The 27,978-nt window shown below is 34.8% G+C and overlaps 2 protein-coding genes across 3 annotated transcripts in view; both read left to right on the top strand.

Annotated features, from left to right (window-relative positions):
* Positions 1 to 15: 15 nt before the first annotated feature.
* The window catches only part of LOC134848385 (glutamine--fructose-6-phosphate aminotransferase [isomerizing] 1-like), a 56,383-nt gene continuing 28,420 nt past the window's right edge, over positions 16 to 27,978 (top strand). For both annotated transcript variants that reach the window (XM_063865798.1, XM_063865796.1), the window contains exon 1: positions 16 to 47. The gene's annotated coding sequence lies outside the window, so the exon portion shown is untranslated. The remainder of the gene's footprint in view (positions 48 to 27,978) is intronic.
* On the top strand, positions 18 to 27,924 carry LOC134848386 (tRNA (uracil-5-)-methyltransferase homolog A-like). The gene is made up of 12 exons (XM_063865799.1): positions 18 to 45; positions 3,832 to 3,985; positions 5,734 to 5,914; positions 9,418 to 9,602; positions 13,132 to 13,291; positions 13,500 to 13,716; positions 16,059 to 16,242; positions 18,829 to 18,977; positions 20,584 to 20,700; positions 26,025 to 26,126; positions 26,402 to 26,616; positions 27,448 to 27,924. Exons 2-12 carry the CDS (start codon positions 3,840 to 3,842, stop codon positions 27,754 to 27,756), a joined length of 1,965 nt encoding a protein of 654 aa, XP_063721869.1. The 5' UTR covers positions 18 to 45; positions 3,832 to 3,839; the 3' UTR covers positions 27,757 to 27,924.

Genomic DNA, 27,978 nt, shown 5'->3' with positions numbered 1-27,978 from the left:
ATCACAACTTTTTAGCCTAATTGTTGTGATAAACTTATTAAATAGATTTGTTCTGTTTGATGTTTAAGCCTGTGTGTGGAGCGCCCTCTGAGGGATTTTAGAGACAGGTCTGTCAAGTGGCTTTCTGTGGGGAGGTGAGAAACTGGAACTGGCTTGAGGAGTCTGTTGGTGCGCCGCTGGACCTACTGAGATCGGGTGAGATTGTTCCTTGTTTTTGATTTTTATAATTCGATTTTAAATTTTAATTTAGTTGTCTTTTTTTTTATTTGCTGATTTGTAAAATTCCCACTAACCGCTTATCATGGGTTAGTTCAGTCCCCTAAAGTCCAGTCAAAATCCTTTTTTTTACCTTTATGCTGCGTCAAGCTGAGGAAAAACAACAAAGAGTGTACAAGCAAAGATTGCTTAAAATCTTCAGGACTGATAAATTGGATTAGATGTGATTGTTGTTCTAGTTGGTATCATATCAGTTGTATAAATATTTCTCTGAGCGACTCTAAGAAAACCCAATGGTTTCAGTGTCCTTTATGCGTTGATGTAAATTCTGTTAATAAAGCAACAACAGGTAATGATTTAGTGCTAGACAATTATGTTAATACAGCCATCTCAAATGTCCGAGTACTCAAGAGAGTACCAAAAGACTCGCGTGTTCCCTTGGCGGAAAGTCTGTCAGACAAAATAAATGATATCGTCTACAATGTAGAAGATGTTACAAATTGGCTAATTTTTTTAACGTCTTTCTTGTTTTTTTTGGAGCAACCGAAAAGAAGTGGACGCAAACAGACCACAAGCATGAGTTCTTTGATTAATAACAAAATTCGAGCAAATGACGTGTCACTTCCAAAACCCCATCCCCAAGTTTCAAGCCCGCCTCTGAGTGACCTCGAGCAGAGAATAAAGTTAATAAGTAGTAAGCTCGATGAAGGAAATGTAAAGGGAGGAATAAGGCTTGCTGCTTCGGATGACAAAATAGCTCCTTTTTGATAAATATCAAAAATTGTTGTCTAAGCACCCGCAGCGAGCCAAATTTGCAGCTCCAAATCCAGGAAAGTTGGATAGTTTTTTCGTAACCGATTTCGACCTATACAAAGCGATAATGTCCTTTCCAAACGGATCAGCAGCAGGTCCTGATAAAATAGTTCCTCAAATTTTTAAAGATCTTGTTAGTAAGTCGAATGGCAGTGCAGGACCTAATTTTCTGAACTCGCTTACTAAGCTGATAAACATCATTGGAGATGGCAAAATACCCGAACCATTAAGACCTTTTTTTTGGCGCAAAGCTTATCGCCCTCCTAAAGATAGACGGAGGGTTGAGACCGATTGCCATAGGCAACACGCTGAGACGCATCGCGTCTAAATGCGCTGGAAGCAAGACCCTCTCCGAGCGACAAAACTTTTTCGGAAACGTACAGGTAGGATGCGGTACCAAAAGAGGAGCAGAAATAGCTGCGCACTCGTTTCGAAACCTAATTGAACGCGACGACAATCCAAAATGCACTGTTCTTTTAAAACACGATTTTAAGAATGCTTTTAACTCTTTAAACAGAGAAAAAATGCTGAATCATGTTTATTCAAATCGCCCCGAATTGTATAATTACACCCATTGCGTGTATGGTAAACCTAGTTACTTTTTACGGAAGCTCTGTCATAATGTCAGAAGACGGAACTCAGCAAGGTGATCCTGAAGCCCCACCCCTTTTTGCGGAAACAATTCATAGACTAGTCAAACAGTTGGAGTCGAAAATTAACATCTGGTATTTAGATGATGGGAATTTAGCCGACGACTATAAGGTAGTACTCTGGGACCTTAAAAACATTCTGAAATCGGAACAAATTTACGGCCTGAGCTTAAACACTGAGAAGTGTGAACTTTGTTTTTGGGACCGACTACTAGTACACAGTATAATTCAATTTTAACACAATTTCGAAAAAAATTCCCCAAAATAAAAATAAAAATAAAAGAAGAACTCCTCATTTCAGGATCTCCAATCGGCGAACTTTGCCAAAAAGAATTGCTCGACGAAACAATTAAGGAACTTGAAAAAATCTCGGATGTCATTGACAAACTAGACGCCCATTATGGTTTTTACCTCCTGAAAAATTGCTTTAGCATGCCAAAACACCTATATTTTTTGGGTACGAGCCCTTGTTTTTTGCAAAATGATTTTTTGGAACGCTACAATAAATTACTAAGAAATTCGTTATGCAAGGTCACTAACGTGAAAATGGATGATAACCAGTTTTTACAAGCAGTTCTCCCGGCAGCCAAAGGTGGCTTGGGCGTTTCTTCCGCTCGTCTACTCGCTTTACCCGCTTTCTTAGCCTCAGCAGTAGGAGCGAAAGATGCCTTGAGCGAAATCTTTGGTTTGGAGCATGTGGATGGAACCTATGATGATGCGCTTAAACGGTGGTTTGACCTTGGAAAAATTGAAATGGCTCCGGAAAATAAAATCCAAAAAAATTGGACGGAGCCAATTTTTGACAGCGAAATTGCAGACTTGATTTTACGACTCGAACCAACGGACGTAAAAAGGTTCAACGCGTTCCAAGATAGATTTGGATCCCAATGGTTGAACGTCATCCCGTGCAAAAATTTAAGGTTAAAACTGTCGAACCAACAACTCAGAATTGCGTTAGTACTTCGATTAGGCTCAAAAATATGCGAACGGCATGAATGCGTGTGCGGAAAAGACGTTACCGAGGATGGTTGGCATGGTCTTTCTTGCCTCAAAAGTGCAGGGAGATTCTCTAGTCATTCAAACCTGATTGCCCTTATAAAGCAGAGTCTATCATCCACTCACATTCCGTCTGTTTTAGAATCACGACACCTCTACAGGACCGATCAGAAGCGACCAGACGGTTTGAGGCTCGTTCCATGGGCTGATGGTAAGCAGCTCTTGTGGGATGTAACGGTAGTAGACTCCTTAGCTCCTTGTAGGAGTAATGCGGGGTCTGTTTGTAACCCTGGTACGGCTGCCGCTGAAGCGGAAGAGCGAAAAATTGACAAGTATAAAGATCTTGTAAATGATGGATATCTTTTTCAACCGCTAGCTTTTGAAATTCAGGGCGCGGCCGGCCCCAGCACAGAAGTTTTTTTGCGCAAACTTTGTAAGAACCTAAGCATATGCACTGAGGAACCCAGAGCAGGCAGCTTTTTAAAACAGAGAATCTCCCTGGCAATACAGATTGCGAACGCCGCTTGCGTACTCGGAACAATAAATGACAAAATAACTTTCGACGAAATTTTTTACTTGTAACATTTGTATATTATTTTATCTCGTGTCGAGTTGCGTGTTCTTATTGAAGAAACGTAACCCGTATCGATTTTAATTGAAAAGGACCTAAACACTTGTCATCTTCTTATATCATTATCACTTCCATATCTAAAAAATTCCAAGGATTTTGACTGGAATACATGATGAAGGGACTCATGACTGTAACCTCGGTTACTATGATACTTTTGACCTTCTGAAGGAGTAAAAAAAAATCTGAAAAAGTTTCCACTACCGTGAATAAAATTGAAACATGTTTAGGGTTTTTATGCACAAGTTGGATGATTGTTGGTTTGTTTGTTTCTGGTTCGAGTAGATACCCAGAAGCTCTCGCTAATCAGTTGTGGTCTGAATCATTGGGTTAAGAATTGTTTCTTTCCCATCTTGGTTTAATCAAGCGCAGAGACCGTGAAACCAATCTCAATACCTTTAATCCAAATGGAGGTCCTCCATATGATGTGTTTCATTTCATTTATTTTCTCGAGAACCTAATAAAATATCTGCAGACTTCGCCCTTGCAATAAAATTCTAGAATTTTGACAAATCTTATCTCTTTCAGGCATTAGAATGGAAGAGGTGACTGTTACTCAAAATCCACCAACAGACTGCAGAATAGGGCTACATTCTGAGATAGATGCGAAAGTCGAAATTGACCCACTCTCTTACCTTAATAGAGATGAATTCACTAGTGAAAAACATAAAATAGAAATAAGGTTTGTTTTGTTCACATTGTCCCAGCCGCACTCGCCAAAGTTTTTTTGAATAACAACGTGTTCATTTCACTAGCGGAAACTAGACTTTTCCCCGTAAACAGCCTTTCTTACAAATGTGTAGTAAATTGATCGTTCTTCATTATGAAGCTCACTTGTATTGCTATCGGGTACTAGACTTTTTCCCGTAAGTAACTTTGTTCACAAAATGGTCAATTTCGTAGGAATGTTAAATTTAAAGACATGCTTAATTTTTTGAAAATTCAAATAAAACTATTTTATTTAGGTAGTAAATAGGTGTAGTCCGTTTCCGTAAGTAGTTTTTTTTTCTAATAGGTTTCTGAAAATTTTTTTGATTTTTTTTGGGTACGTGGTTTTCAGGCTAGTTTCTGTCGAATGAGTTTATGTTTTTAAATTGAGTTTATACTATCTGGTACTGTTTGTTACCGCCTTTTTTTGTAAAGCATGGATTTTGTTTTGATTTTAGAATTTTTCACTAAACTTGAAACTTCCAAGTCCGATTTTTTTATGAACCTGATATGAAACTGATCGCATAATCTTTTCCGATTGCGTAGTTATGAAGACAATAAATTCCTTTTCGACAAAATAATGTATTTTGAAATCGTATTTTTAAAATTTTTTTATCATTTTGAGACACTTAGGCAAGTTTTTTCACTTTTCGCTGAAGTTTTTTCGTTCTCGACAACTTCTTCCCTGATTTAAAAAACAGCACCAATGAAAGAGCGGCTATAACATTTTATGTCTGCATGCTTCCATCGTCTCTTTTAACCTTACTCCACCTTTAAAGGCTTTCGAAAATTTAAACGTTGGGAGTTTTTGACTCATTTTCTTTGATTTTTTCTTAGAGACTACAGTGTGAAATCTGAGATAAAGATTTCAATAGAAAGAACAGGTAATCAGAATCTTTTCTACAGAAGCCGCTAGGTTCTCATTTTTAATAGATTAAAGTTATGGCCTCGAAAAAGGCTATTTCTTGACAATTTGGTCTTCTGATTTTCCCCCATTTTTCTCAAAAACTGCCCTCTCGTATTTTAAATTAAGGGCTGATTCGAAAAACCAGGTTGTGGTAATCATCGCGACTTAAGCGGCAACGATCCAATTTTTGTATTAAATTTAGTTCTCAGAAAAGTCAAATTTATTTGAGTTTTTGATCGTTTTTTGGAAACTTTGTTACTTTTATCGAAAACTACTCTGCTTAATCTGATATCAAAAGTTTATTCGATATAAAATGTTTGCGAATTTGCCCTATTTAGCTCTGCATTAGCGAATTTGCCCTATTTTTTCATAAGAAAAAAATTCCGTTTCGAATCACGTAGAGAGCTGTTGGACCAAGCGAGCACTTCCCCTAAATCAAATTAGTGAGATCATTCACGTGGTTGAAATTAAACCTTTCTCGCCAATCAGATTTGAGTCTAGTACATGCAGGTCTTTTTGCTTGATATTGCCATTTAATTTTAGGGAGAGATTGTTCACATGGGCCGAGCTTTTTTTCGTTATCAAAGCTTCTTTGTATTTTATTGCATTTTAAAGCTCCTGTTTGTCAATTTTTTCTTGGGTTATCTTGGCTGCTTTTGTTGTCCATGAGACATGAAATTCTTTTATTTTGACTACAATACCGTTTTGCACAGATAAATTTATGTCGGAAAAAAGTAGAGTTGAAGCAAACATGTTGACTGAGGAAAATGGTTTTGTCCGGTAGCAACTTTTTTTTAATTTGAAATCTGTTCCAGGAACCTACCAAGATTATATGGTTACAAAGATGTACAATGCTTGGTCTCTACGTGTGGAGTTGTGTGTAGAAAAATTAAGAAACTCAGAGATATGGTGTATGTGACGTTTTCGAGCGAAACCGATCGAGAGCAGGCGGTCAAGTTGCTAGATGGAATGGTCTACAGGGGATCTACCTTGAAGGTATATTATGAATATCATTAATATGAACATCATCCGTTTCTCTGTTAATCACCTTTTCGCCTTTTTTTTGCCTGAGATTGTTTTTCGCCTTTTTTTGTTTTTGCCTTATTTTCGCTTTTTTTGCCTGAGATTACTGGGGTCGGAACATTTTGTGATAGTGTGTAAGTATCACAAAGTATTCCGACCCCAGAAATCTCAGGTAAAAGAAAGCGAAAATTGTAATAATTGTGCTTGTGATTGAGATGCGTTATCAAATGGGAATGGTTTTTTCTCTTGTTAAACAAGTTGTCTTATAAAATCATTGAATCATTTCGAGTGTTTGCTTTTACTTTAATAAGCTTGCAAGAGCAAGTGTCTTGTAATCGGGAACTAGATTTTTTCTCCGTAAACAATTTTTACAAATCTGTTTGAATTTCGTCCAATTACTTTCACTTGCTGGCTGCTGACGTGCTCAATTTCTTGAAAATAGTTCAGTTTCTTGTAAATTCAATTACAACTACTGAGTCAGTTTAAGGTAGTAATTAATTAATCAAAAATAACTTCTGGAATTTTTTTTGGTTTTGTGGTTTTTGTCCTAACTTTCCTCGGTTCAATTTTGTTTCAAATGCATTTATTTTGTGTCAAATGCATATTTTACTGTATCAAATGCCGTTTTTGTTTCCAATGCATTTATATTATGTACAGTTTTGTATTGGCTTGCTTTGCAAAGCATGGGTTTTGCTCTGATCTAAATAGTTTTAATGAAATTTTTAATGAAATTCTTTTATTTTGACTATAATACCGTTTTGCACAGATAAATCTATGTCATAAAAAAAGTTGAGTTGAAGCATTCTCACTGTTTCAATCATTTGTTTTCAACATGTTGACTGAGGAAAATGGTTTTGTCCGGTAGCAACTTTGTTTTTAATTTGAAATCTGTTCCAGGAACCTACCAAGATTATATGGTTACAAAGATGTACAATGCTTGGTCTTTGTAGTTGTATTTGTAACCTCTTATAAAAGGAATTGAAGTCTATTTTGTTTATTTATGTTGTTTGTTGTTTTACTATAATTACCCTTGCGATAGCAAGGGTATTGCAATCGGGCACTAGACTTTTTCCCGTAAACAACTTTGTCCACAGGACTCATTCGACTCCTGGTGGTACATTGGTTCAAAATGAGTTCAAATTTTTTACTGTCTCTCGCAGAGTTAGCCTGGTGGTAATAAAAACGCTTGGGTTGGCAAAGGTCGTGGGTTCGAATCTGACCAGGACCAGTTTTTTTTCAAACGGTAAATTTAGCTGTAAACAATTTTCACTGCAGTTGTTCTTAGCATATTAAAATCCGGCCAAATCGAAATATTCTTTTCACATTGGTTGTAATTTTGATAGCTCGATTTGTTAAAATTTCACTTATTTTTCGTTTTTTTTGTCTTTTTATCGGCTTAGTGAATTTTGGCTTTATTAATATCGACTTAGTGGCCTCCTATTGCGCCTCTAAAAAGCGCGTGTGTCTGCTCTCAGGGTGAAAGGACTGAACATTTTTTAAATAAGTTGAGAAATTTTTTGAAATTCTTTTGGGCGGTTCGAATACGGCGGGGCCCCCTTTTTTTGCAAACAATTTTTTTGCTTTTTTTTGTTTGATTTTTATTGTCATTCATTTTGTATAGCAAGTGGTGCGAAGCTTAGTTTCGCTTCTCTGTTGAAAATTGTTCTGTTTTTTTTTTAAATTATCTACTTCGATTTTGAATATATAATTTTTAGGTTTTTTTCCACTAATTATCAGCTTCTGCTTATGTAATATGGGTTAAGTCACCTCATTTTGCGTTTTTAGGTCTGATGGATGGGTCTCAAAAAACTGTTACTTTCAACAATAAGAGCTCAATTTTTTTCATGACTTGTTTTATTTCCGGCTTAGAGTAGTCGACTTAGTTGCCGTTCCGTAAATGATTGCCAAAGCTTTTTTAATGAACATCATCCGAGACAAACGTATGAAATTTTTTAAATGTATTTTTAGGTTAAAATTGTAAACGTATAATAGTTAAGGTTTCCATTTCTTTTTCTGTTCTCTATCTTCAGAATTGCGAGAGCAAGTGTCTTGTAATAGGGAACTAGACTTTTTTTGTCGTTAACAACTTTTTTTTACAAGACGTGCTTGCTCTTGTTACTTGCTTAATTATTGAAGTTTAACAACTTCCAGGTTTCTTCCCACTTGGCTTAGAGGAAATGCCGTCACCTTTGCACCCTAAGGTTAGGTGTTCGAGTCACGACCGGACCTTGTTTTTATCAGTATGTATTCACTTGAATTTTTTTTCCGGTAAAAATTGATTTTTTGAAACTTCTCATTTTTTTTAATTATTATTTTTTTTTCGGCTCATCCTGTGGCTGCTCGAAGATAAAACGAATTTTTCTTGTGCTGTAAGCGAAATTCATTGTAGTTGCAAGTGCAAGTGTTATTCATTGTGTTTCAATAAGGAATTGAAAGGTTTTTTTCTCGGCTCATTTTGTGTCTGCTCAAAGATTGTCGGCTTTGTTCCTTTGCTAATTAAATATTCGAATGTCTGGCATATTTGCCTAGAATGGAATTCTATCTAGATATACGGAAATTTACTTCTGGTTTACCCTAGATTGTTAATGTTTTTGATTTTTTTCGAGTTTTTTATCTTTGTTTTTTATCTTGGTGTTGTATCTATTGGAGGGTATCTGGAGTCAAAATTTAGCTTGTTTTAATAATGAAGACTAATAATTTCCAGGTTCTTTCTCACTTGGTTTAGAGGTAACGGGGTTGCCTTTGCACACAAAGGTCTCGGATATGAGTCCCGATCAGACCTTGTTTTTTTTCGGTGTGAATGAAATTGATTTTTCCCAGGAAAATATGAGGTATCGGTATTTTGTTTGTCTGCTTATATTTTGTCGGCTTAATTTTCAAAGCATGGATTTTTTATTTAAACTTCTCTTACTATAATTGGCGATCATCGGTCTTCGTGCTATTTTGTTAAACTACCAAATCAGATTTTGATTAAGTTTTGTTGTTCATAATTTTTCAGAAGTTCTGGCTAATGTTTCATTGGCCTCGTGAATTTCTTTTATACCCTTTGAACGAAAAACACTGATTTTAAAAACAATTCTGGTCGATTGTGGTGTAAAATTGAATGTGTTAAAACTCAATCTCTCATTTTTTTCTTGACAACAGTTTTTTATGGCATTTTTGGTTTTCGACTTTATGGGCGTTTGTTTACTCACGTGTCGCCAGCTTACTGGCCGCTCGAAAAATTCTAATAACTTACTTGATGTTAGTAATTGTGTTTTTCGGCAACTGTTTTTCTTCTTTTCTATATTCTTTTCAATACTGCGGTTGCGTTGTTTTGCAAGTGATGCGAAGCTCAGCTTCTATTATACATTTTAAATAGAAATTCCGCATCTTCTTTGGCCTATTTGGCTTAGCTGTAACTTCATTCGCTCCAGTGAAAATGAATTAGATACCCATGTTTACTTGGATTTGAAAATACTTGAACTTGATTAAAGGTTAAGAGAAGCAAGCCTGCAGCTGACCCTTACTTGAAGAAACAGCTGTTGAAGCGGGGCTTGGACCAGGATGGAACAAAAGGCGAAAAGGAAGACGCCAAGAATATCAAATTGGAGGATTTGGATCCAATTGAGCTGCTGTGCAAATCAGTTACTCCATTGTCAACTATGCCATATGAAAAACAGTGAGGAAGGACAACGTTGTTCTGATATTTTCTTATATAGCTCGACATTTCCAGATGCAGATCTAGGGTTTCCTCGATTGTTGGGGTTGCTGATTTTCAGATCGAATTTCGACCAAGTTGGTTTTCCAAGCTCTTCCAAAATAATACGATAATCCAAATTTTTTGACTCACTGGCAAATTTTGACGAAAAAATGCTCTAAAAATTACGTAAATCGCTTTTTTTATTCGCGTCAGTCAGGTTAATTGTTCATTGGTGCCTCTAAAAGCATACCGGTTGGTTGACTTTAATAACATGTAGTAAAATAGTACCACAGAGGCCTTGGGTGGTCAAGATGCCGAATCCCTGAGTTCCACGAAATAAAAGTTTTACCTATTGATCTTGTTTTCTCAAATTTTAACAAAAAAGTGTCCATCATAAATTCAAACAGCTTTAAAGCCATCTATTTTTTTCTTCGAAATTCAAAAGTTGGAAGATTTTTGAAAAAACAAGTCGGTTTGTTCCAAGCAATCATTACTCATGTCAGTTGGCTATGTTTTTGGCTGAAAACGTTTTTGGTATACTTAGCTGAGCGGAAACTTTCACACTTTCAAAATTTGTTTTTTTTTTCTGCTGGATTTAATTTTCAGTTTTTCTGCTGGATTCAATTTTCAGTCTATGGAAAAGATTGGGCCTTATAACAGAAAATACCAACATCTTCAAGTTCTTTCGCAGATACAGGATCGTATTAGCGGCTTATAGTGTAGAAATGGGAGCAAAAGCAGGCGCAATCTAAAATTAAGAATAATTTCTGGTGTTCTATTTTTATCCATCCATAAATGTGGTCTCATTTCCGGATATAATCGTAAGATTTATTTCATTGCACCAGCTTGTGTCACTTCTTGTAACGAAACAATAATGTATGCTCCAACATCATGCTTTGGTACAATTCATTTTAATGTGTTTACGCTGTGATAAGGAACTCCCAGTTTTTAAAAAAGAATGCGGTAAGCGCTGGATGTTATTCGCTTTTTCATCTCTAGTGCTGGCGTGTTCCATCTGATTCAGAAATATGCGCGCAAGAGTGCGATTAAGTTATACTAATTGAAACGGATACCATTTTTTGCTCATCTTGAAATATCGGATTTTCGCAGATAATTTTAATCGTTTTAGTTTTTTGAGAATTTCGAAGAAGTTATATTTACTCTCTAGAATTATGAAAAGATCCTTTCCGTTGGATGATTGTTGAACTTTTTTAAGTTTGATTTGGCAGTTATTGTAGATGTGCAGTTATTAATGTTAGTCTCTGTAATGTAGAAGGTAAGTTTCTAGTACATTTTACTAACGCAGTTGTCTTTAATTTATGAAGTTAAAAATTGCAAATTTAATAATTTGAGCCATAATGATACTTAAAACAACGCTTGTAATACAATTCGAGTACACTTTTTTCATCCTAAATTGAAAATTTTACGTTCAGTTCGATATAAAGTTTGTTGGTATGTGGTCGCAATCACGTAGTCTACGAATTTCGTTTTTGAGGTTTTCTTTGAGGTTCATTTTTGTATTAATTTGAATTTTTTGAAGTCCGTGGTTTTTGTTTGTGTTGCGAATTGCAGCTTTTTTGTTTTGCACTAATGGTTGATTGGTGTAACTGAACTGTGTGGACTTTGAGCTTTGAGAAAATAGAGTTTCAAATCTAATAGAAAATAAAGCCATATTGTGTATTCACATCATGAAGAATATTCCGATCACAATAGTTGGAAGAAAGCAAAACGAAAGGAAGAAATATAATTTTTAATTGTTTTTGTTGAGCATTAAAAGTTTCTTGTTGGTTTTACGCATTAAGGCGATCGAATGAGCTAAAAGATGAAATACTAGTAGTTGAACAAAAATCTCCGGATGAGCTAACAAGCGCTGCGATTATCAAGCATCATCAAATTGGAACATACAACGTTTTTTTTTTTCAGATTAACAACTTAAAACATAAACATTGAATCATAGCTTGTCTCTTAATCGATTCAAGTTTTTCATGTTAACAACTCGCTTAGCATAGTCATTGAAACTTAGGTTGTGTTCCTGTACATATGGCGAAGAGGTTACGTCCATGGCTAGGACGATAAAAGTCCGTGGTTTGAGACCGGCCTGGAGTTTTTTTTTTTGTGATCTGAAATATTTATGGTTTGTATTAAGGGTTTGAATTGTCGGTCTATCGTTTGTTTACTTATTATTTTTCTCCACTTAGTTGCCTCAGCACGGACGTTTTACCTTATGATATATAAAATGGTCTATTGATGTAATAAGGCAGGAAATTAGTTCCAAGAAGTTTTGCTGATTTTTCTTTGATAAAGAGTCGATGAACGGTGGTCAGACTCTTAGGTCGCGATTATATATTTTTTTTCGTTTTTTTTCAGGAAAAATCTTAATTTATGTTCACGCTCAAATTAATTTTTTCGCGGTTTCGTTTTGATTTCGTTTCAAGTTCAGTTCCTCTCCTTTGTTTAAAGGACGGCAAACTCCACTATCGAAATCGAAATTTAAAAGGTCACAAAAAACGTGATCGATTTCTAGTTTCAAAAATGAAATTAAATTTTCAGATTTCTCAGCGAAATAAGAAATTTACTATTTGATCCAGTTTTCTCAAAATGGGTTAATTTTATCGAAAAAGTTTACAATCATATATTATCCTAGAAATTCAAAAAGCTTAAAGGGCATCAATTTTTCTACTTTGAAATTCGAAAGTTGAGATTTTTAAGTCATTTTTTCAGTTGAATAGCGTTCATTGACTCTTTTCCAACTGTCTGTTTGCTTTGTTTTCTTTTTTTGACCGTTTTTTTTTGCGTTTGGAAAGTACAGCTAAGTTTTTCCTAATTTTTGCATTAATATAAATTGAGCAGTCAGTCTTCCATAGAGTTTTGTGTCTCTTGGTCTGAAAAACTTAACATTTTTAGGTTTTTTTCTAAATCTAAACCGAAATTGGCAAGTTGTTTACAATTAGCTTTTAAGCAAAGATTTTGGTTATTATATAGTAAAAGTTTCGTTGATCGACTATCAAGCAAAAATATTTTCTTTTATACAGGTTTTTGGAGACTTAACCCTTCTAGAACTTTGTTGGGCTGTGTAGGAGACTTCTTGTGATATAATTTTCTAATCAATTAACAAAGAAGTTCCGCGTTATTCTTGATTACTTAAAAAAGCCGAACTGACCCATTTTTGGGGTAAAATTTTGGTTGAAAATTTCGGAGAAGAAAGTGCACCATATTAATTCTGGTGAAGTTCTAAGCAACTTTTTTTCTCTTCATCTTTGTCTAATATAAACCCAGTTTGAGAAAAACGCTTTTGAAATTTCAAATTTTGTTCGTTTTCCGGTTTTCCAGCACTGTATTTTATTAAATGCTCATTTCTTTCGCAGTTTTCAATGCGGAATTCTGATTGGCTGACACCATTTTTGGGAATTCGGGCCATCTGGCATGAGAAACTCTACCTCATTATTTATTTGCTATGGGTGTTTGTTTGCTATTTTTTGTCATGTCCGTTGTTGTGTCCGATCGCTAGATTGCAGAAGAAGGCCGGTGAGTTGAAGAGTGCGATGCGGTTGTTTGAGCGGGAACTGAGGAAGGCCGCCCCTGACACGAGACAATGGCTTGACGAGAAGAAGAAACTATTCAACCTCTGCTGCAATTTTCTGCCAGTGATTCCAAGTCCCACGACTAAGGTGACTAATTAGAAGAAAGATTTATGGAACCAAGTTAACATCCCCCTAAAGCGATTGGGGGATCGTAAATTGGTTCTAAGCTCGAATTTTCAGCTAAATTGAATTGAGCGTTATACACGCAGCGCGGAGAAATTGAATATCTAAAATGTTAAAATCGTTGTAAGTTACTTCCGGCTGTCGTCTCAAATTGTGCGCTGATTGTGTTTAGGGCTACAGGAACAAATGTGAGTTCACTATAGGGTCAGATCCCTATGGCGTGAAGAAGACCGTGGGCTTCCGTCTGTCCAGCTACAAGTCAGGGGAGATCTCGGTGGTGGAACCCAAGTGCAACATAGTGGGCGATGTTATGCTCAGAATAGTGACTCAGTTTCAGAGTCTCATTCGAGAGAGTGATTTGGATCAGTACTGTGTAGTCACGCACACAGGTGAAGCATTTTCCCTTTCTTGCCCCCTTTTTAGTCTGGTAACAAAAAGTAATGTTCCCACTACAGTAGACTTTTTGTTTGAGGGGGGATTTTATTTCGCTGCGTGGGTGGACTTTTATGGGAGCGTGGTGCTATAATGGGAAAGGACTATTTTTTAATTTCCTCAGTGAAAGAACGAATGTGCGCGCGGGCTGTTAATCTAATTGCGACTCCTTGATTAAGACATGCACGAAATTATTTGACTATTTTCCGGCTGAAAAGTTTTCACTCATATACCAATAACCACCTTTTCATAGGAATGTTGAGAAACTTGCAACTTCGCCTTCATTCCTAGCAAAATCATTTTTGGGGAAAATTATGCGTTTATGCTGGTCGTTTTTTTATAATTAGCAATGACTTTTTTGTGTGCCGAACGAACAACTTTCTTGATCTTCTCAAACTTCCAGTTTAAAAAATGACCGTGCCAGGATATCGGATGAATGAAAGATGGGTGAGAAAGTCTGAAATAGAGGCTCATGCTGTGTTTCGATAAGCAAGGGTGTTGCAACTGGGTACTAGACCTTTTTCCCGTAAATAAATTTGTTCTCAAGATTTTTTTGATGCTTCTTCTTCCTTCATAATAAATTCAAAATCAATCAACCATCCAGCGCATCTGGCTGGTTGAGACGACAAAGGCATGCAGTTCGAATCCGGCCTGGACATTTTTTTACCAAGAAATTTTCTGCTTTTTTGGACTTTTGACAGTCTGTTGGTTTTTGAGGGCTTAATTCCTGTAGCGCGGACTCTTTGTACATGTTGAGAAAAGTTACTAGATGTCATTATTAAAGCGCCCCACTGGTGGAGGTAATTAAGTTACAAGATTTTTATGGAATTTAAAGTTTTTTTTGAAAAGTTTGTAAACATTTTTTAAAATATAGAAACATTTGTTGCAAGATGTTAACTTTTTTTGATCCGTCCATTAATATGCACGAGAATGTTTCATAAGCGATAATTATGATCGTCTTTAGCAAGCACTCATTTCGGATTGCTGAATCATGTTCTCAAATACGCCTTTTCGTCAACCAACAGACATAATTTGAGTATGTTTGCGTTTCAAATACCCGCTCCGCTCTGTAACCTTGCGATTATCAGTATTTGTTTTTTTTTCGACCATTTGAACAATAGAGAGGAACTTTGTTCGAGTGTGTTATTTTTTTTTGTTTTCGACGGAACATCAGGTCAAATAATCATCGGAATAGATCGAATTATGTAATATATTAAACCCAATTCAGTCGTGACTTGAACGACATAAAAATATTATTATTCAAACAAGTTTTTGAGAAAAACCCGAATACCCGTTTGAAATTTTTGGTCTATTTTGGATCGAATAAAGCGAGTGAGCAGCCTTTTTTTGCTTAAATTGAGCCGTTTACAATAGCTTATTTCTGCCTAATATAATTCTACACAAGTGAAGTTAGTTTTTGGAATTTTTTAACGCCATTTTTGGAACAATAAAAATAAAAATTTTAATAAAAAGTAAGTTTTTGATAGTTTTTTAAAAAAATTTTCTTGTCTTTTTATAGGAAATTTCTTGTCCTATTTTCTTATTTTTATATTTGTGTAAATATGCGTAAACATATTTTTCGTTCAGACCCTTTCATTACACCACGCAAAAAAACGACAAGAATTTGAAAAAACTTTTTTCTATGTTTTGAAGACTATAGTCGATACATTCCATGCTACTTGAACAGTAACCGTCTCTCCTTGTTTATACTGGTTTTAATTTAACCAACTCCGATTCAGTATTTTTATGTTTTTTTTTCGACCTTTGAAAATAACTATTTTAGGCTTAAAATAACTTGTTTTTACGAAAAGGAAAATTTTCTTCGGAATACTTATTTCGCGCTTCTGGCAAAAAAAAACTTAACGAAATTTGAAGAAATTTCATGTTTATTTATTTTTTTGAAGACAGTTTTAGTCATTTATTCCCAACTCTTCAAATTTCTAAGAGTTTGTATAGTTCTTTCTTCACACGGCGTACAAGAAAAATCAGTTACTTGAAAAAATAAAAAAAGAGCTTTCTGAAAATGTGGTCGGATCAGTCTGTGCTACTTGCTATCCTTGTTATTCTTTTTTTGTTTACTCGGCTTAAAAGTTTTTTTTTCGATTCATACCTAATCGGCTTCATGGTATCATATTGCATAGTTTGAATATGATTCTTTCTAATTTGTCATGCTGTTTTGGTGTTGTTTCGCAAGTGGTGCGAAGCTGTGTTTATTGATGCGCTTAGACAGTGTGTCGAATTAATTGAAGCTGTTTGTGTTTATCAATATTTTCACAACATGGAGATGAATATTTTCCAGGTCACTGGCGAGGTTTGACAGTGCGATCCGGCAGAAGTGACAAGAATGTGATGATCATAGTCCACTTCTCGCCCCAATCCATCTCAGAAGAAGTGCTGAGTAGGGAGAAAGAGAGAATTCACAAGGCCATGACTGAAACTCACCCGGAGATCACTAGCTTCTACTGGAACTGCGTCAATTCAATGTAACTACGACAATTGGCAAAAGTTGGAATAGCTAGAATTAATAAAAGGAGAAAGTCTGCTATATTTTAGAGCTATTTTTCCATGTAGATATCAGTTTTTAGGTTACCTTTAGACGAACTATGTCTGAAAAATGAGCCTTTGCGTGCAAAAAGTGTCTGAAATACGTCATTTGCTCATTTTAAGAGTTGATGAACGCAGTGAAGATTCTTAATTAGGTCGTGATGATTTATTTTCCGGAATTCTTAAAATTTGTGCAGGCTGAAATTTAATTTTTCGCTCTTTGACTTGTGTTTTTTCCCCTGTTTACTTTATTTGCTTTGAAAAAAGGAAGACAGATTTCACTATCGAACATAAAAAGTGTAAAGGTCAGGAAAACATGATCGATTTCTGATTTTTCAACTTTTAGGTTTCCCAGCGGAACAAAAACCTAACTTAGTTGGAACAGACTCAATGAACACAAGGAAACATTTTCAAATTAAAATTAACTCAATTCAGAAGACTGGATCAATAAGTTAGGTTTTTGTTCCACTGGGAAACCTAAAAGTTGAAAAATCTGAAATCGATCACGTTTTTCCTGACCTTTACACGTTTGCTATTGGCTAAGTTTTTTTTGAAATTTTGTTTGCTCCTATTTTTCCTTTTTATAAAACACATATTCATATAATGATTTGCACGAATATACAACGTAAATTTGATAAAGTTTTAAATCTTGCGTTGATCCCACTCAAATTAATTTTCTCATTTTTTTCTGTTGATCCATCTGAAATTCATTTTCTAAAGGAAAGGCAAACTTACTCTCCAATAGCACATGTGCGAAAAAACATGATCATCATCAAAAGTCGATGAACGTAGTGAAAACTCTAATATAGTTCGGTGATTTTTTTGATTTTTTTTCAGGAAAAGTCCTGAAATTTGTTCAGGCTCAACTTTGATTTTTCACGGTTTGACTTTTCATTTCTTTTCAAGTTCAGTTCGTTTCTCTGTTGAACGGAAGGCAAACTCCACTATCAAACAGCAAAAGTTAAAAGGTCCCGAAAAACGAGATCGTCTTCTAGTTTCGATAATGGAATTTAATTGCCAGATTTCCAAGCGAAATTAGAAGTTTACCTATTGATCCAATTTGCTCAAATTGAGTTAATTTTATCGAAAAAGTGCCAATCATAATTTCTACTAGAAAATCATAGAGCTTGAATTTCATCTATTGTTTTCTTAGAAAATCGAAAGTTTGGATTTTTCAAAAAACAAGTCAGAATTTTTTTTGTTCACATGCGTTCATTGACTCCTTTCCAACTGTCTGTCGGCTGTTTTAGATTTCCCGGCAGAATAATAAAATTCCTTGTTGCTTCATACATCTCACGTTGGGTAAGTTTTTGAAAAAAAAACTACCAATCAAAATGGCTTTGAAATGCTAGTGAAAAGTTTTTCAAAAATAACACTTATCTTTTTTGGTCTCCTTGTTTTTTTGACAATTTTCCAAATGTCTGTCTGTTGAGTTATCAGATTACTTCCTTGAGACATATTACTTCTTAAAAATGTTCCTCCGAAATTGATCTTTGATGGTTTTCTAGCAAACGAACGAAGTGGTTATCTAGCAAACAGTTCTGGATTAATTTTTCGATTTTTTTTTCAGGAAAGTCTTAAAATGTACTAATTTTTACAGAAGTGCATTTTTATATATTAATGCATTCATGAATCTTCAGGTATATATATGTTCTATTTAAGTTCAAATCAATTTCATCTGCTAAAATTTAAATTAAGTTGCAATCTTTCAATACGAAAGTGTTAAGATCCCGAAAAACTTGATTGACTTCTAGTTTGGAATGTGGTTTATTTTTTTTCTTTGTTTCTGAGCCGAATAAACAATTTGCCCATTGATTCAGTTTTCTTATATTGGGTTAATTTTTTCAAAAAGTGTAAATCATAAGTGCGTTCTTGAAATTCAAAGAGCTTCAACTTGATTTTGTTTCATCTTCGGAATTCGAAAGTTGAACTATGTTCAAAATCATTCAATCTTTTTTTTGGTTTCGGTTTTTTTTTTATAATTTCATCTTTTTATCATCAACTCTTTGAAGCTGCTGAAATTTTATTTGAAACATTTTTTTCGCTGTGTAGACTAGCTTAAGAATGGATGTTTTTTTAAACAAATTTCGAATTCAATTTTTTTTGTTTTCCTTGAGTTTATTGATACTTTCGAATCTGCGCCTTGGCTATGTTTCGTTTCCAGACTAATTCTCACCTCTCTGTGTTCAATTTGATAATGCAGTTTATTTTCCATTTTGTGATTTCAAATGTATCCGCTTCATTGAAGTGCATTCATTGCTGCCTACCAATTACTTTAATGGTTGGTTAAAGTAGTGGTATCCAGGAAACAATGGATTAATATACAAGAAACTGATGCTTGGACGGTAGGTCCTCGGTTTATATCCTGTAGTCCAAAATTCCGTGCAATTGTATATTGCTATAGACTTCCTTTCAAATTAAAATTCATGCGTTTTGTCTTTTTCTTCATTGCCGATTTTTTGTAGTTTGAGTTTGCGATGTGCAGCTTCGCGTCTGTGTTGACCATTGCGAGTATTTGTTTGTAGCTGTAGCAGCTCGTCGGAAATAGATCAACTGGTGCTGCTGGGAGGAGATAAGAAGATATCTGAGAAGGTTCTTTCCAGCACCTTCCGTCTCTCCCCAACTGCCTTCTTCCAAGTCAACACCCTCGCCACTGAACTACTCTACAGTCTAGGTGAGAGCGGCTTATAATGAATGGATCTCGGTTTTAGTCATCATTAGGGGATGGAGGGGGAGGATTGGATTTCCGTCATTTTCATTTTACCGCAATCGTCAAACTAGACATATCTCTACACTTGCGATAAGCAGGGGTACTGCAATCGGGTACTAGACTTTTCCCCGTAAATAACTTCGTTCACAGGACTCATACCATCTGGAATCATCTATGGTGGTACCTTGTTTCATAACTAATTCAATTTTTCTAGCATTCACGGCTCGTTTAGCCTGGAGGTGACAAATAGGTCTGGGACGCAAAGGTCATTGGTTCGAATTTGACCAGGGCTTTTTTTCAAACGGTAATAATTGTTTCAAATAAAAATTGTCGGTCAATTATTGGTCTGCTTATCTTTTGTCGACTTAATTACAACATCTTGGAATCGTTTTGTTTTGCTGCGCGCATGTTTTAAAGGCTGCTTTTAGTGTTTACTTTACTTGTAATTTTACTTACTTTGAATTTGTATTTCCTTCGTTTTTTTAAATTCGGCTAAATACTTAATTCGGCCAAAACTATTTCGGCCTGTTTTTTATCGGCTTAGTGACCTAATTTTGAGTCGTTTCGACGGAAACACAGATTGCACGTCCTCCCGCGCTTTTTAAAATTGGCTGCTTTTTAACCACTCGGTTTGTTGAAATTTCATTTTTTTCGGCTTTTAAGTTTTGGCTTGTTTTATAGCGGCTTAATAGCCTCTTTTTGCATGGTTTGATGCCCGAAAAAAGCTTTTGTGTGCCTGTTTGTGATGAGAAGGTGGACGTAAAATGTTGAAATAATTTGAATTTGAAAAGAAATTGACTTGAAGAGTTTCTGCTGTTGAATTTGAAAAAAAAATTGGCTTGAAGAGTTTCTGCTCAGTTGAATTTGAAAAAAAATTGAATTGAAGAGTTTCTGCTCAGTTATTTTTGGCTTTTTCATCGCTTGGTTTTTTTTCCGATGCTGATTTTGCATTCTATTGTTTGGGCATGTTTTTTTCACAGCTATCTTCATCCATTTTGATAGATGTAGTTGTAACGCAAGTGGCACGAAGCTCAGCTTCGCCTCAGCTTCAAATTTGCGATTGAATGAATACAAAAAAAGTCGATTTGCTGAATTTTTAAATGGGCTCTTTTTTTGAAGTCTTGCTGTTGCGGTAAAATATTTTGAACTCTCACTCTGATCGATTGTACAGAAATCAATTAACGAAGCTGACACCTGTCATTAATGACATGGGTTTCGTTTTGATACAAAGGCTTTTTGCTTAGTCGAAAAATTTAATTGACTATAAGCTTGAAATGAAAAATATTATTGAAATCATAATATCTTGTTTTTACTCGCCTTTCAGTAATTACGGCAGGGATTAGGATTACTGTATTTTTTGACGAAGGGACTGGTCATTTTTTATTTGGCTAAGGGAAGGATCAGTTCATTTTATACTTTTTAAAGAAAAGCAGTAATTTTTTGTTGAAGTTTTGTATTTCTGGTTTTATATAAAGATGACGGGTATGTGTAAAGATCTCTTATTTGAGGTAAACATGTGCAAACAATAGCCTCCAGTCGACAGTTTGAATGAAGTTTATCCTTGTTTTAGTGTGTGATTGGGCTGGGACTAGTTCTGACTCGACAGTGATGGACGTGTGTTGTGGCACAGGCACTGTCGGAATCATACTCGCCAAGTCAGTCCACAAAGTCATCGGAATAGAGATGAGTCAGTTCATTTTATGCATATCTCACTCATTCTCCTCTTATTCATGCATGGGTGAAAACTGATTGTAGATGTCAAAAATTTTTTCAAACAATTCAGAATGGTTGTGGTCCAAATGTTTCAAGCTTTTAAACAACTTAATTGCTCAAATTTTTTCAATAATTGACAATATTTTTTTTTGGTTTTCTTTTGTTTTAGGCTTTTCTAATTTGGCTGAATTTTCTGTTTACTCATGTGTTTTCGATCACGTTTCCGCTCGTTTAATGATTGAAAACTTTTTTATTGCTGGTGGTTCTGCTTCTCTTAACTGTTTTTATGAAATTGTGATTTTTTTTTTCAATTTGTCAAAAAATTCGTTTCGCTAGCTTTCTATGCTACGCCTGCGTGGTAATACAAGTGATGCGAAGCTCCGCCTCGCGTCTGTGTGTATATCCTACTTGAGAAAAATGAGAATTGAGACAATACCCTTCAACTCAGGTTGATATTATTTACAGATTCCTCGCCAAACCATAGAAAGTTTTTTATGCCAGAATTTCTGAGCTGAAGCCAATTGTTTAAAGTTTTATGAACAAAAAAATTACTGCGACATTAATTTGAAAAAAAGTCACAAGCTAAATTGTCAGTATATTCATTACGAGGCCAAACTGTGCATTCTCTGCATTGTAAGCGGAATCCGCAACAGGCCAAAATCAGATTTTTCTCGGAATCCGCAACATTGCTTCTTTTCTTTGATCTTCTATGCTGTTTTGGATTCCATAAACAAATACCTATATTATCGCTCGAAAAATAGGCGAATTTGCGGAATCCGCAACTTTTTGCGGATTCCAGAACAGTTTGTGGAATCCACAAACAAATGATAAAACATTTGTATCGTTAAATTGAGCTGTTGCGGAATCCGCAAATTGTAAGTGGAATCCGCAAATTGTAAGTGGAATCCGCATTTTGTTTGCCGATTCCCTTTACATATATTTATATGTGTAGTAGCCTTTAAATTTATATCTTTTAAATATATGATTTGATTTCACTAGAATAGAATTTTACTAGAATAGAAATTTACTAGAATAGATCAGTGTTTGGGATTAATGGAATCCTAAATACTGACCAGTATTTGGGATCGATGAAATCCCAAATACTGAACTAATTCGACGATTTGCTATGCGTTGAGTTTCTAATCACTCTCAACCTAATGACTCCAAATAGTGGATATATTCCATATTTATTCCACATTATTCCAGTTTTTGGGATTCCATTAATTGTTTTTAATTGTTCATATGCAAGTTCAGTATTGAAAAAAATTCGGAATCCACTTACAGTTTGCGGAATCCACTTACATTTGCGGATTCCGCTTACATTTTGCGGAATCCACTCACAGTTGCGGAATTCAGAACAACTAGCTATATTTGCTTGTTGTGGAATCTGCAACAAAACAAATGTGCCGACAAAATTTACGTTACAGATATATGTATGCGGAATCCACTGAAATTTTGTTTGTGGAATCCACTTACATTTTGGAACATATTTTAAGACATGTCTCTGGAATCCAGGAACATACAGACACAAAATTGTGCTCCTATCCCGTGCACAGTTTGGTCTCGTAATTTTTTTTACAACTTATACATACTAAATAAAACTCATACTTTGTGACTTGTTTAGATTTAAATGCAATACTGCTTGGTAGATTCTGTTAAATAGTTAATCAAAAAGAATTGGCAAAATGTTAGTTGTTTTTGTCATTTTGTTGAGCCAAAAAATATGTATTGGAGGTTACTTTTGTTTTGAATGTTGGTGCGAAAGACAATTCGGCTGTTGGTGCGAAATACAATTCAGTCTGAAAATTACAAACTTCAAATTTCGACTAAATCTAACCACAAGTTACCGTTTTTTTTTGTCATGAAGTTATAATTGTAGTTTTGTTGGCTGGTCGTCTAGTCCCGTCGTTTTGTTATCCTAAATTTTGTAACTTGTTATGTCATTATTTTGCGGCTATTCTCAAAGCAGAATGATCGAAAGTTAAAAGCAGAAAAAAGGTGAAAGAAGACGAAAGTGAAAGAAGAACATTATCGCTGTCTTATGACAGCATTTTCTTACGGCATTTTTGCTTTCGTCTAAGTGCGCATCTACCAAGTTTTGTCGGCTTAGCTAGGTAAATGATTCTAAAAACTTATTTAATGATGTCGTTGTGTTTCTAGACTGTTTTTCTGAATTGAATATTCCAGTTTTTTTAAATAGATTCTTTTCCGCTTTGTATTTCTGTCTTATTTTCTATTCTCTAGCTTGCAATGCTACGCTTGCGTTGTGTCGCAAATAATGAGAAGCTTCGCCTTTGTGTCATAAATATTTTTTTCAAGTTGAGTTTAATCGAATTTCTGAATACAGGTAATCCGCGCTTGACTTTCAATATCGAAGGTAGATGTTTGAAGAGTTCAACCGGTAAAAATATTACCGAATGAGCCGGTTGATTTATCTGATTAGTTTTATAAAAGTCTCAAAGTACTTTCCTAAAGTGGAAAGAGATAAGTGATGAAAAACGTTTCAATCTAAATTTGTAAATTCTTGTTTGCTTTTAGGGCAGACAAATGAGCTTGCTTACCTCGCAGACGGTCGACGTTCTCATTTTTGTTTCGTTTTGAAAATAAGGGAATTATGTTGGGTCTTACTACTTTTTGTACCAGTCATAAAGTATCCATAAATTCATATGTAATGTACTTCTAGGGGTCGAGGAAAGTAGACAACAAGCAAATTATACGTAACTAGAAAAAATGAATTCAAAAACTACGATTATTGGAAAAAAAGATGTAATTGTGTTGTAATCCTGTTAGGAATTTGTTTACTGACTACAAAAAACTTTTGTTCGAGCTTTCTTAAATACCAAGAATCCAATTCAACTTTTCTCATAAGGCAATTGTCCATTTTATGCATTTCAAAAATGTTTTATAACTTTTGGATTAATGTTGAAAAGTAATGAACGTAATGAAGACTCTTATATAGGTCTTGCTTTTTTCAGGAAATAGTCTTGCACAAAATGTGCATAAAAGTCTCTAACAACTACAGGTGTGCATTCATACATTTTGATGCATTTATGAATGCACTTAGGTATATATGCACTTTTTGAGTTCAATTGAAATTCATCTGTGAACGGTTGTTTTTAGTTTGGAAAGTGGAATTTACTTTTTAGATTTTCAGCGGAATAAAAACTTTACCTGTTGATCCAGTTTTCTCAAGTCGGGTTAATGTTATCAAGAAAGCGCCAATCATAAGTCTTTCTAGAAATTCAAAGAGCTCAAAGGGCATCTATTTTTTTTCTTCGAAATCCGAAAGTTGAGATTTTTTCATAATTTCAGTGTTTTTTTTTCATGTATACTTGCGTTCATTACTCTTTTCCAATCTTCGATTGGCTATGTTATGAATTATTTATGATAAGTATTTTGATATGCAATGGGATTTTGTTTTCTTTTATTTGTGAATTTTCGTTTTAAGCTATAAGTTCTGTTAGCCCCTATAATTTGACAGAGCCTTTCTGGTACTACTTTTCGTTCTCGACTTTGTTGGTCAGAGATAATAATTTTCAGCTGAAACACCCTCGATTTTTTAACAGTTTTCATTATCGGCGTCTTATCGGCGGCGTGATTAATTTGGCATCTTATTGAAATTGTCTCAGTTTGCATCTTAGAATGAAATGTGTGGTGCAATTTAGCTAGTTTGTTTGCTGAGTTGAGAAGAACAAAGAACGGCGTTGTATCGACTAGCATAAAGCTCGACTAGCATAAAAGTTTTATACTTGAAAATTGTATCGGCCAGCTCGAAAATCGAAACGCAAAATTCGTTTGAAATCAAATTTTGAATCGTTACACAGAAAAACACATGTAAATCAGTTTTTCACACAATTTGCGTGTCGATCAGTATTCGGTTCAAGCCCTTGCAGGTCGGGGTTTAGCGTTTGCTGTTTTAGGACAAAAGGAATTCATATGCATGTTGATTGCTTAATTTGTCAATTGCTCAAGTTTCTATTTCTCAGATATGCATCTTTCAATTTGAACGGATTATGATTATTGTTTGTATTTCTGAGACAAATTACTGTAAAAGTTATTCTAGTCGATATTATTTCAGTTTTCAAACTTATGCTAGATGTCGAGGCTTAAGCTAGTCGAGTGGTCACCCTTAAAAAATTTTATTACTCTAAAAAGCGGATGCATGAATAAATTAAAATGAATGATTTATATTTGTTGCACAGACAGGTTATTTACTTATTAAGAGTCAGTGAACGTAGTTCAGACTCTTATATAGGTCGCGATGATTTTTTGAATTTTTTTCAGGCAAAGTCTCGAAATAAGGTCAGGCTCAAATTTACTCTTTCGGTGTTTGAGATTTGATTTCTTTTTGAGTTCAGCTAATTTCATTTGTTAAAAGGAAGGCAAACTCCACTATCCAAATACAAATGCAAAACCATACTTTGTTTTTTTTTGTGCGGAATTGAGCTAAGTGTCAATGAACTTAATTGAGAAAATGATTAGAGTCTATAATTCAGAGGCTAGAAAGCTTTTTTTTGCAGGCTTGCATTTGAGATAGAGTCGTAATTTCTTTAAAGTAATACCATATTATATGTCGATTTAAAAAAAATGAAGTTTTTTGTTATCACAGCTGCTGCTAAAGTGTACTTAAACTAAGAAAAAACTTTTCATTCCGCGTTGAAACAGATGACTAAGATATTCGATTTGTTGAATCAGGCTTTTGTGGAAAATTAATGTTTTTTTATTCAAATTTGACTTTTATCGCCATTGTTTTGTTTTAGCTCAAGCGAACTTGAGATTGTAGTGTTATGAGACCAGCCAACTATTTAATAATTAAAGTAGCCAATTTTAGTGGATTGTTTAATAAGAGTGGATGAGCGTAGTTCAGAGTCTTTTTTTCAGGAAAAGTCTTTAAGTTAGTTCTGGCTCAAATTTACTTTTTCGCGGTTTGACTTTTGATTTTACCGCGAATTGCATCTACTTTTTTCTCGATCAATCGAAAGTTGTAATTTTTTCGAAAAGCAAGTAAGATTTCAGATTTTGGTTCTGTTTGATTGATTCATTGACTTTTTCCAATTGTGTGTTGGCTGTGTTATATAAATACTTTTTTTAAATGCGATGAAATTACTGCTTCAATAATATCACGTTTTTTTTTTAAAAAAAAAAAACAAACTTGAAAGTAAAAATATTTTTTGAACGTATTGAAATTTTTCTAAAGTAACCGCAAGATAAAATAACAATTGATTAGTTTCTTAAAAATGCTTTGACTATGCGTACAAGGCAAATAAGCTTGATTTGATGTGCTCTGAATTGTTTCAGGCGAGGATGCAATTCACGATGCTAAAGAAAACGCCGCTCTGAACAATCTAAACAACATCCAATACCACTGCGGCAAAGCTGAGGAAGTACTACCATTGCTGGGTATGGAATTGTAATTGGACGGATCTATCTGAAAAAAAATTGATCGTGAAGTCTCTGCTTGTATTTGGAATGAAAAGTCTTTAGCTGTGTTATGAAAAAAAAAATGAATCGCTTTCTGCGCTTTGCCATACAATTCTGTGAAGATTTTAATTCTGATATCACGATACTGTCGGGTATCCGACTTGCTCGTAGCGCAGTAGTTAGCTTAGAACAATTTGAAAAACCCATTTAACCAAAAAAAAATCTTCGGAATTTTTACCCGTATCTTTTTTCAGCTGAGACTCTGGTAAATGTCCCAAACGTGAGTGCAGTGGTTGACCCTCCAAGAAGTGGGCTGCACAAGATTGTGATCCAATCACTGAGAAAGTGCTCCTTCCTCACAAAACTAGTTTATGTATCTTGCAATGCCAATGCAGCTATAACCAACTGGGTAGATTTGTGCAGACCCACTAGCAAGAAGTTCGCAGGATCACCGTTTCAAATGGTCAAAGTACGTTTTTTCTGCGTCCATTTTATGCAGTAGTTGGTGAACAAATCTTTCTGATGACCCATAACGCTTCAAATTTTTTCAATCTTATTTATCGTATATATTGAATGAAAGTCGGAATGCGCTATGGACGCAATGTTTAACTGAAGCTATGTTTTAGCTTTGTCGAATGCAACGTTTAAAAAATTCTTTAGGCTTAACGTTTAAGAGAAGGTCAAAAATGTTCTAGCATTTTCTTGCGTCTGGAATATTCAATTTGACATATTTCATAGATAAATTGACGGTCAATGAAGTTTTTTTTGGCTTGATTAGCTTGCTTACAAAAACTTTAACTTAATTTTTTTTGTCATCCGGTTGGCTTTAAGAAATATTTGTAAAAAAAGTTTCATCCAATGAATAGCTTGCTTGATAAACTAACAGAAACTGGTTCGCTCCATGATATGACTTTGAACCTATCGCAAACTGATTCAGTCTGTGAAATAACTTGAAATAATTGAAGCTTCGTCGCTTAAAAAGCTTCAATAGAAAAAAGCTGACTTTTTGTCATCTTTTTCGCTACATGAAATAATTTAGAATATCTCAAAGTTTCTTATGTGTAGCTTGCTTATAAAATTTTCAACTTTGCGCCCTCCGATTTGATTCATGAAATAACTTGAATTGCTTTAAAGTTTCATAGATTGAATAGCTTGATCTGAACAACAATGAACCTAACTTTTCGCAAGCTCATTAACATTTGGAGACGGACTTGCTAGTTTTTATTAAAGAAAGAAGAGGTGTTATCAGAAAACTTACATCGAGTATTTTGTAGCGGTCTATAAATATTTCTTGTTTTAGGCACAACCAGTTGACCTGTTTCCACATACTAACCACTGCGAGTTGGTTGTGTTGTTCGAACGACCAAGCAATGCAAACGCTGAGAGAAAAAATGCAAAAACATTCAAAAACAACGTAAATTCAACACCAAGTGAACATCAAAAAAGCTCGCAAACGGTTAATGAGATGTCTCAACCAAAAATTGACGATGAAAAAACAAAACTCATGAACAACTCTGGTGTTTTTTCTGCGCAAAGTGATGCTTCATTAATCACTCCTGATGGAAAGACTTTAAATCCTTCTAATGATGTTGAAGTTGAAGAACAATGATTAAAGTGATTGAGAGAGGTGAAGATACCTTTAACGTCAGGCATCCGAATTAGCTTATTAAGTTCATCAAATGAAGCATCTATATATGAAAGTGAACTTGTGTTTGATGTTTGAAAAAACACCAAATGTGGTATGACAAAAAGATATTTAGTTAACAGTTTTAGTTCAAGTCAAGGCAATGATTTGCTTTCAGTTGGACAAATAATATCAAGTTAAACAAAA

The sequence above is a fragment of the Symsagittifera roscoffensis genome, chromosome 6 (genome assembly GCF_963678635.1).
Source record: "Symsagittifera roscoffensis chromosome 6, txSymRosc1.1, whole genome shotgun sequence".
Classification (NCBI taxonomy): domain Eukaryota; kingdom Metazoa; phylum Xenacoelomorpha; order Acoela; family Convolutidae; genus Symsagittifera; species Symsagittifera roscoffensis.
Note: the sequence above shows the minus strand (reverse complement) of the source record. Positions and strands in the feature narration are given on the sequence as shown.

Excerpts from the sequence above, each read along its gene's own strand:
- LOC134848386 (XM_063865799.1), top strand. The coding sequence starts at position 3,840 with ATGGAAGAGGTGACTGTTACTCAAAATCCACCAACAGACTGCAGAATA. Across the intron at positions 13,292-13,499 it reads TTCCAAGTCCCACGACTAAG|GGCTACAGGAACAAATGTGA; the intron begins GTGACTAATTAG and ends GATTGTGTTTAG. Across the intron at positions 16,243-18,828 it reads TGGAACTGCGTCAATTCAAT|CTGTAGCAGCTCGTCGGAAA; the intron begins GTAACTACGACA and ends ATTTGTTTGTAG.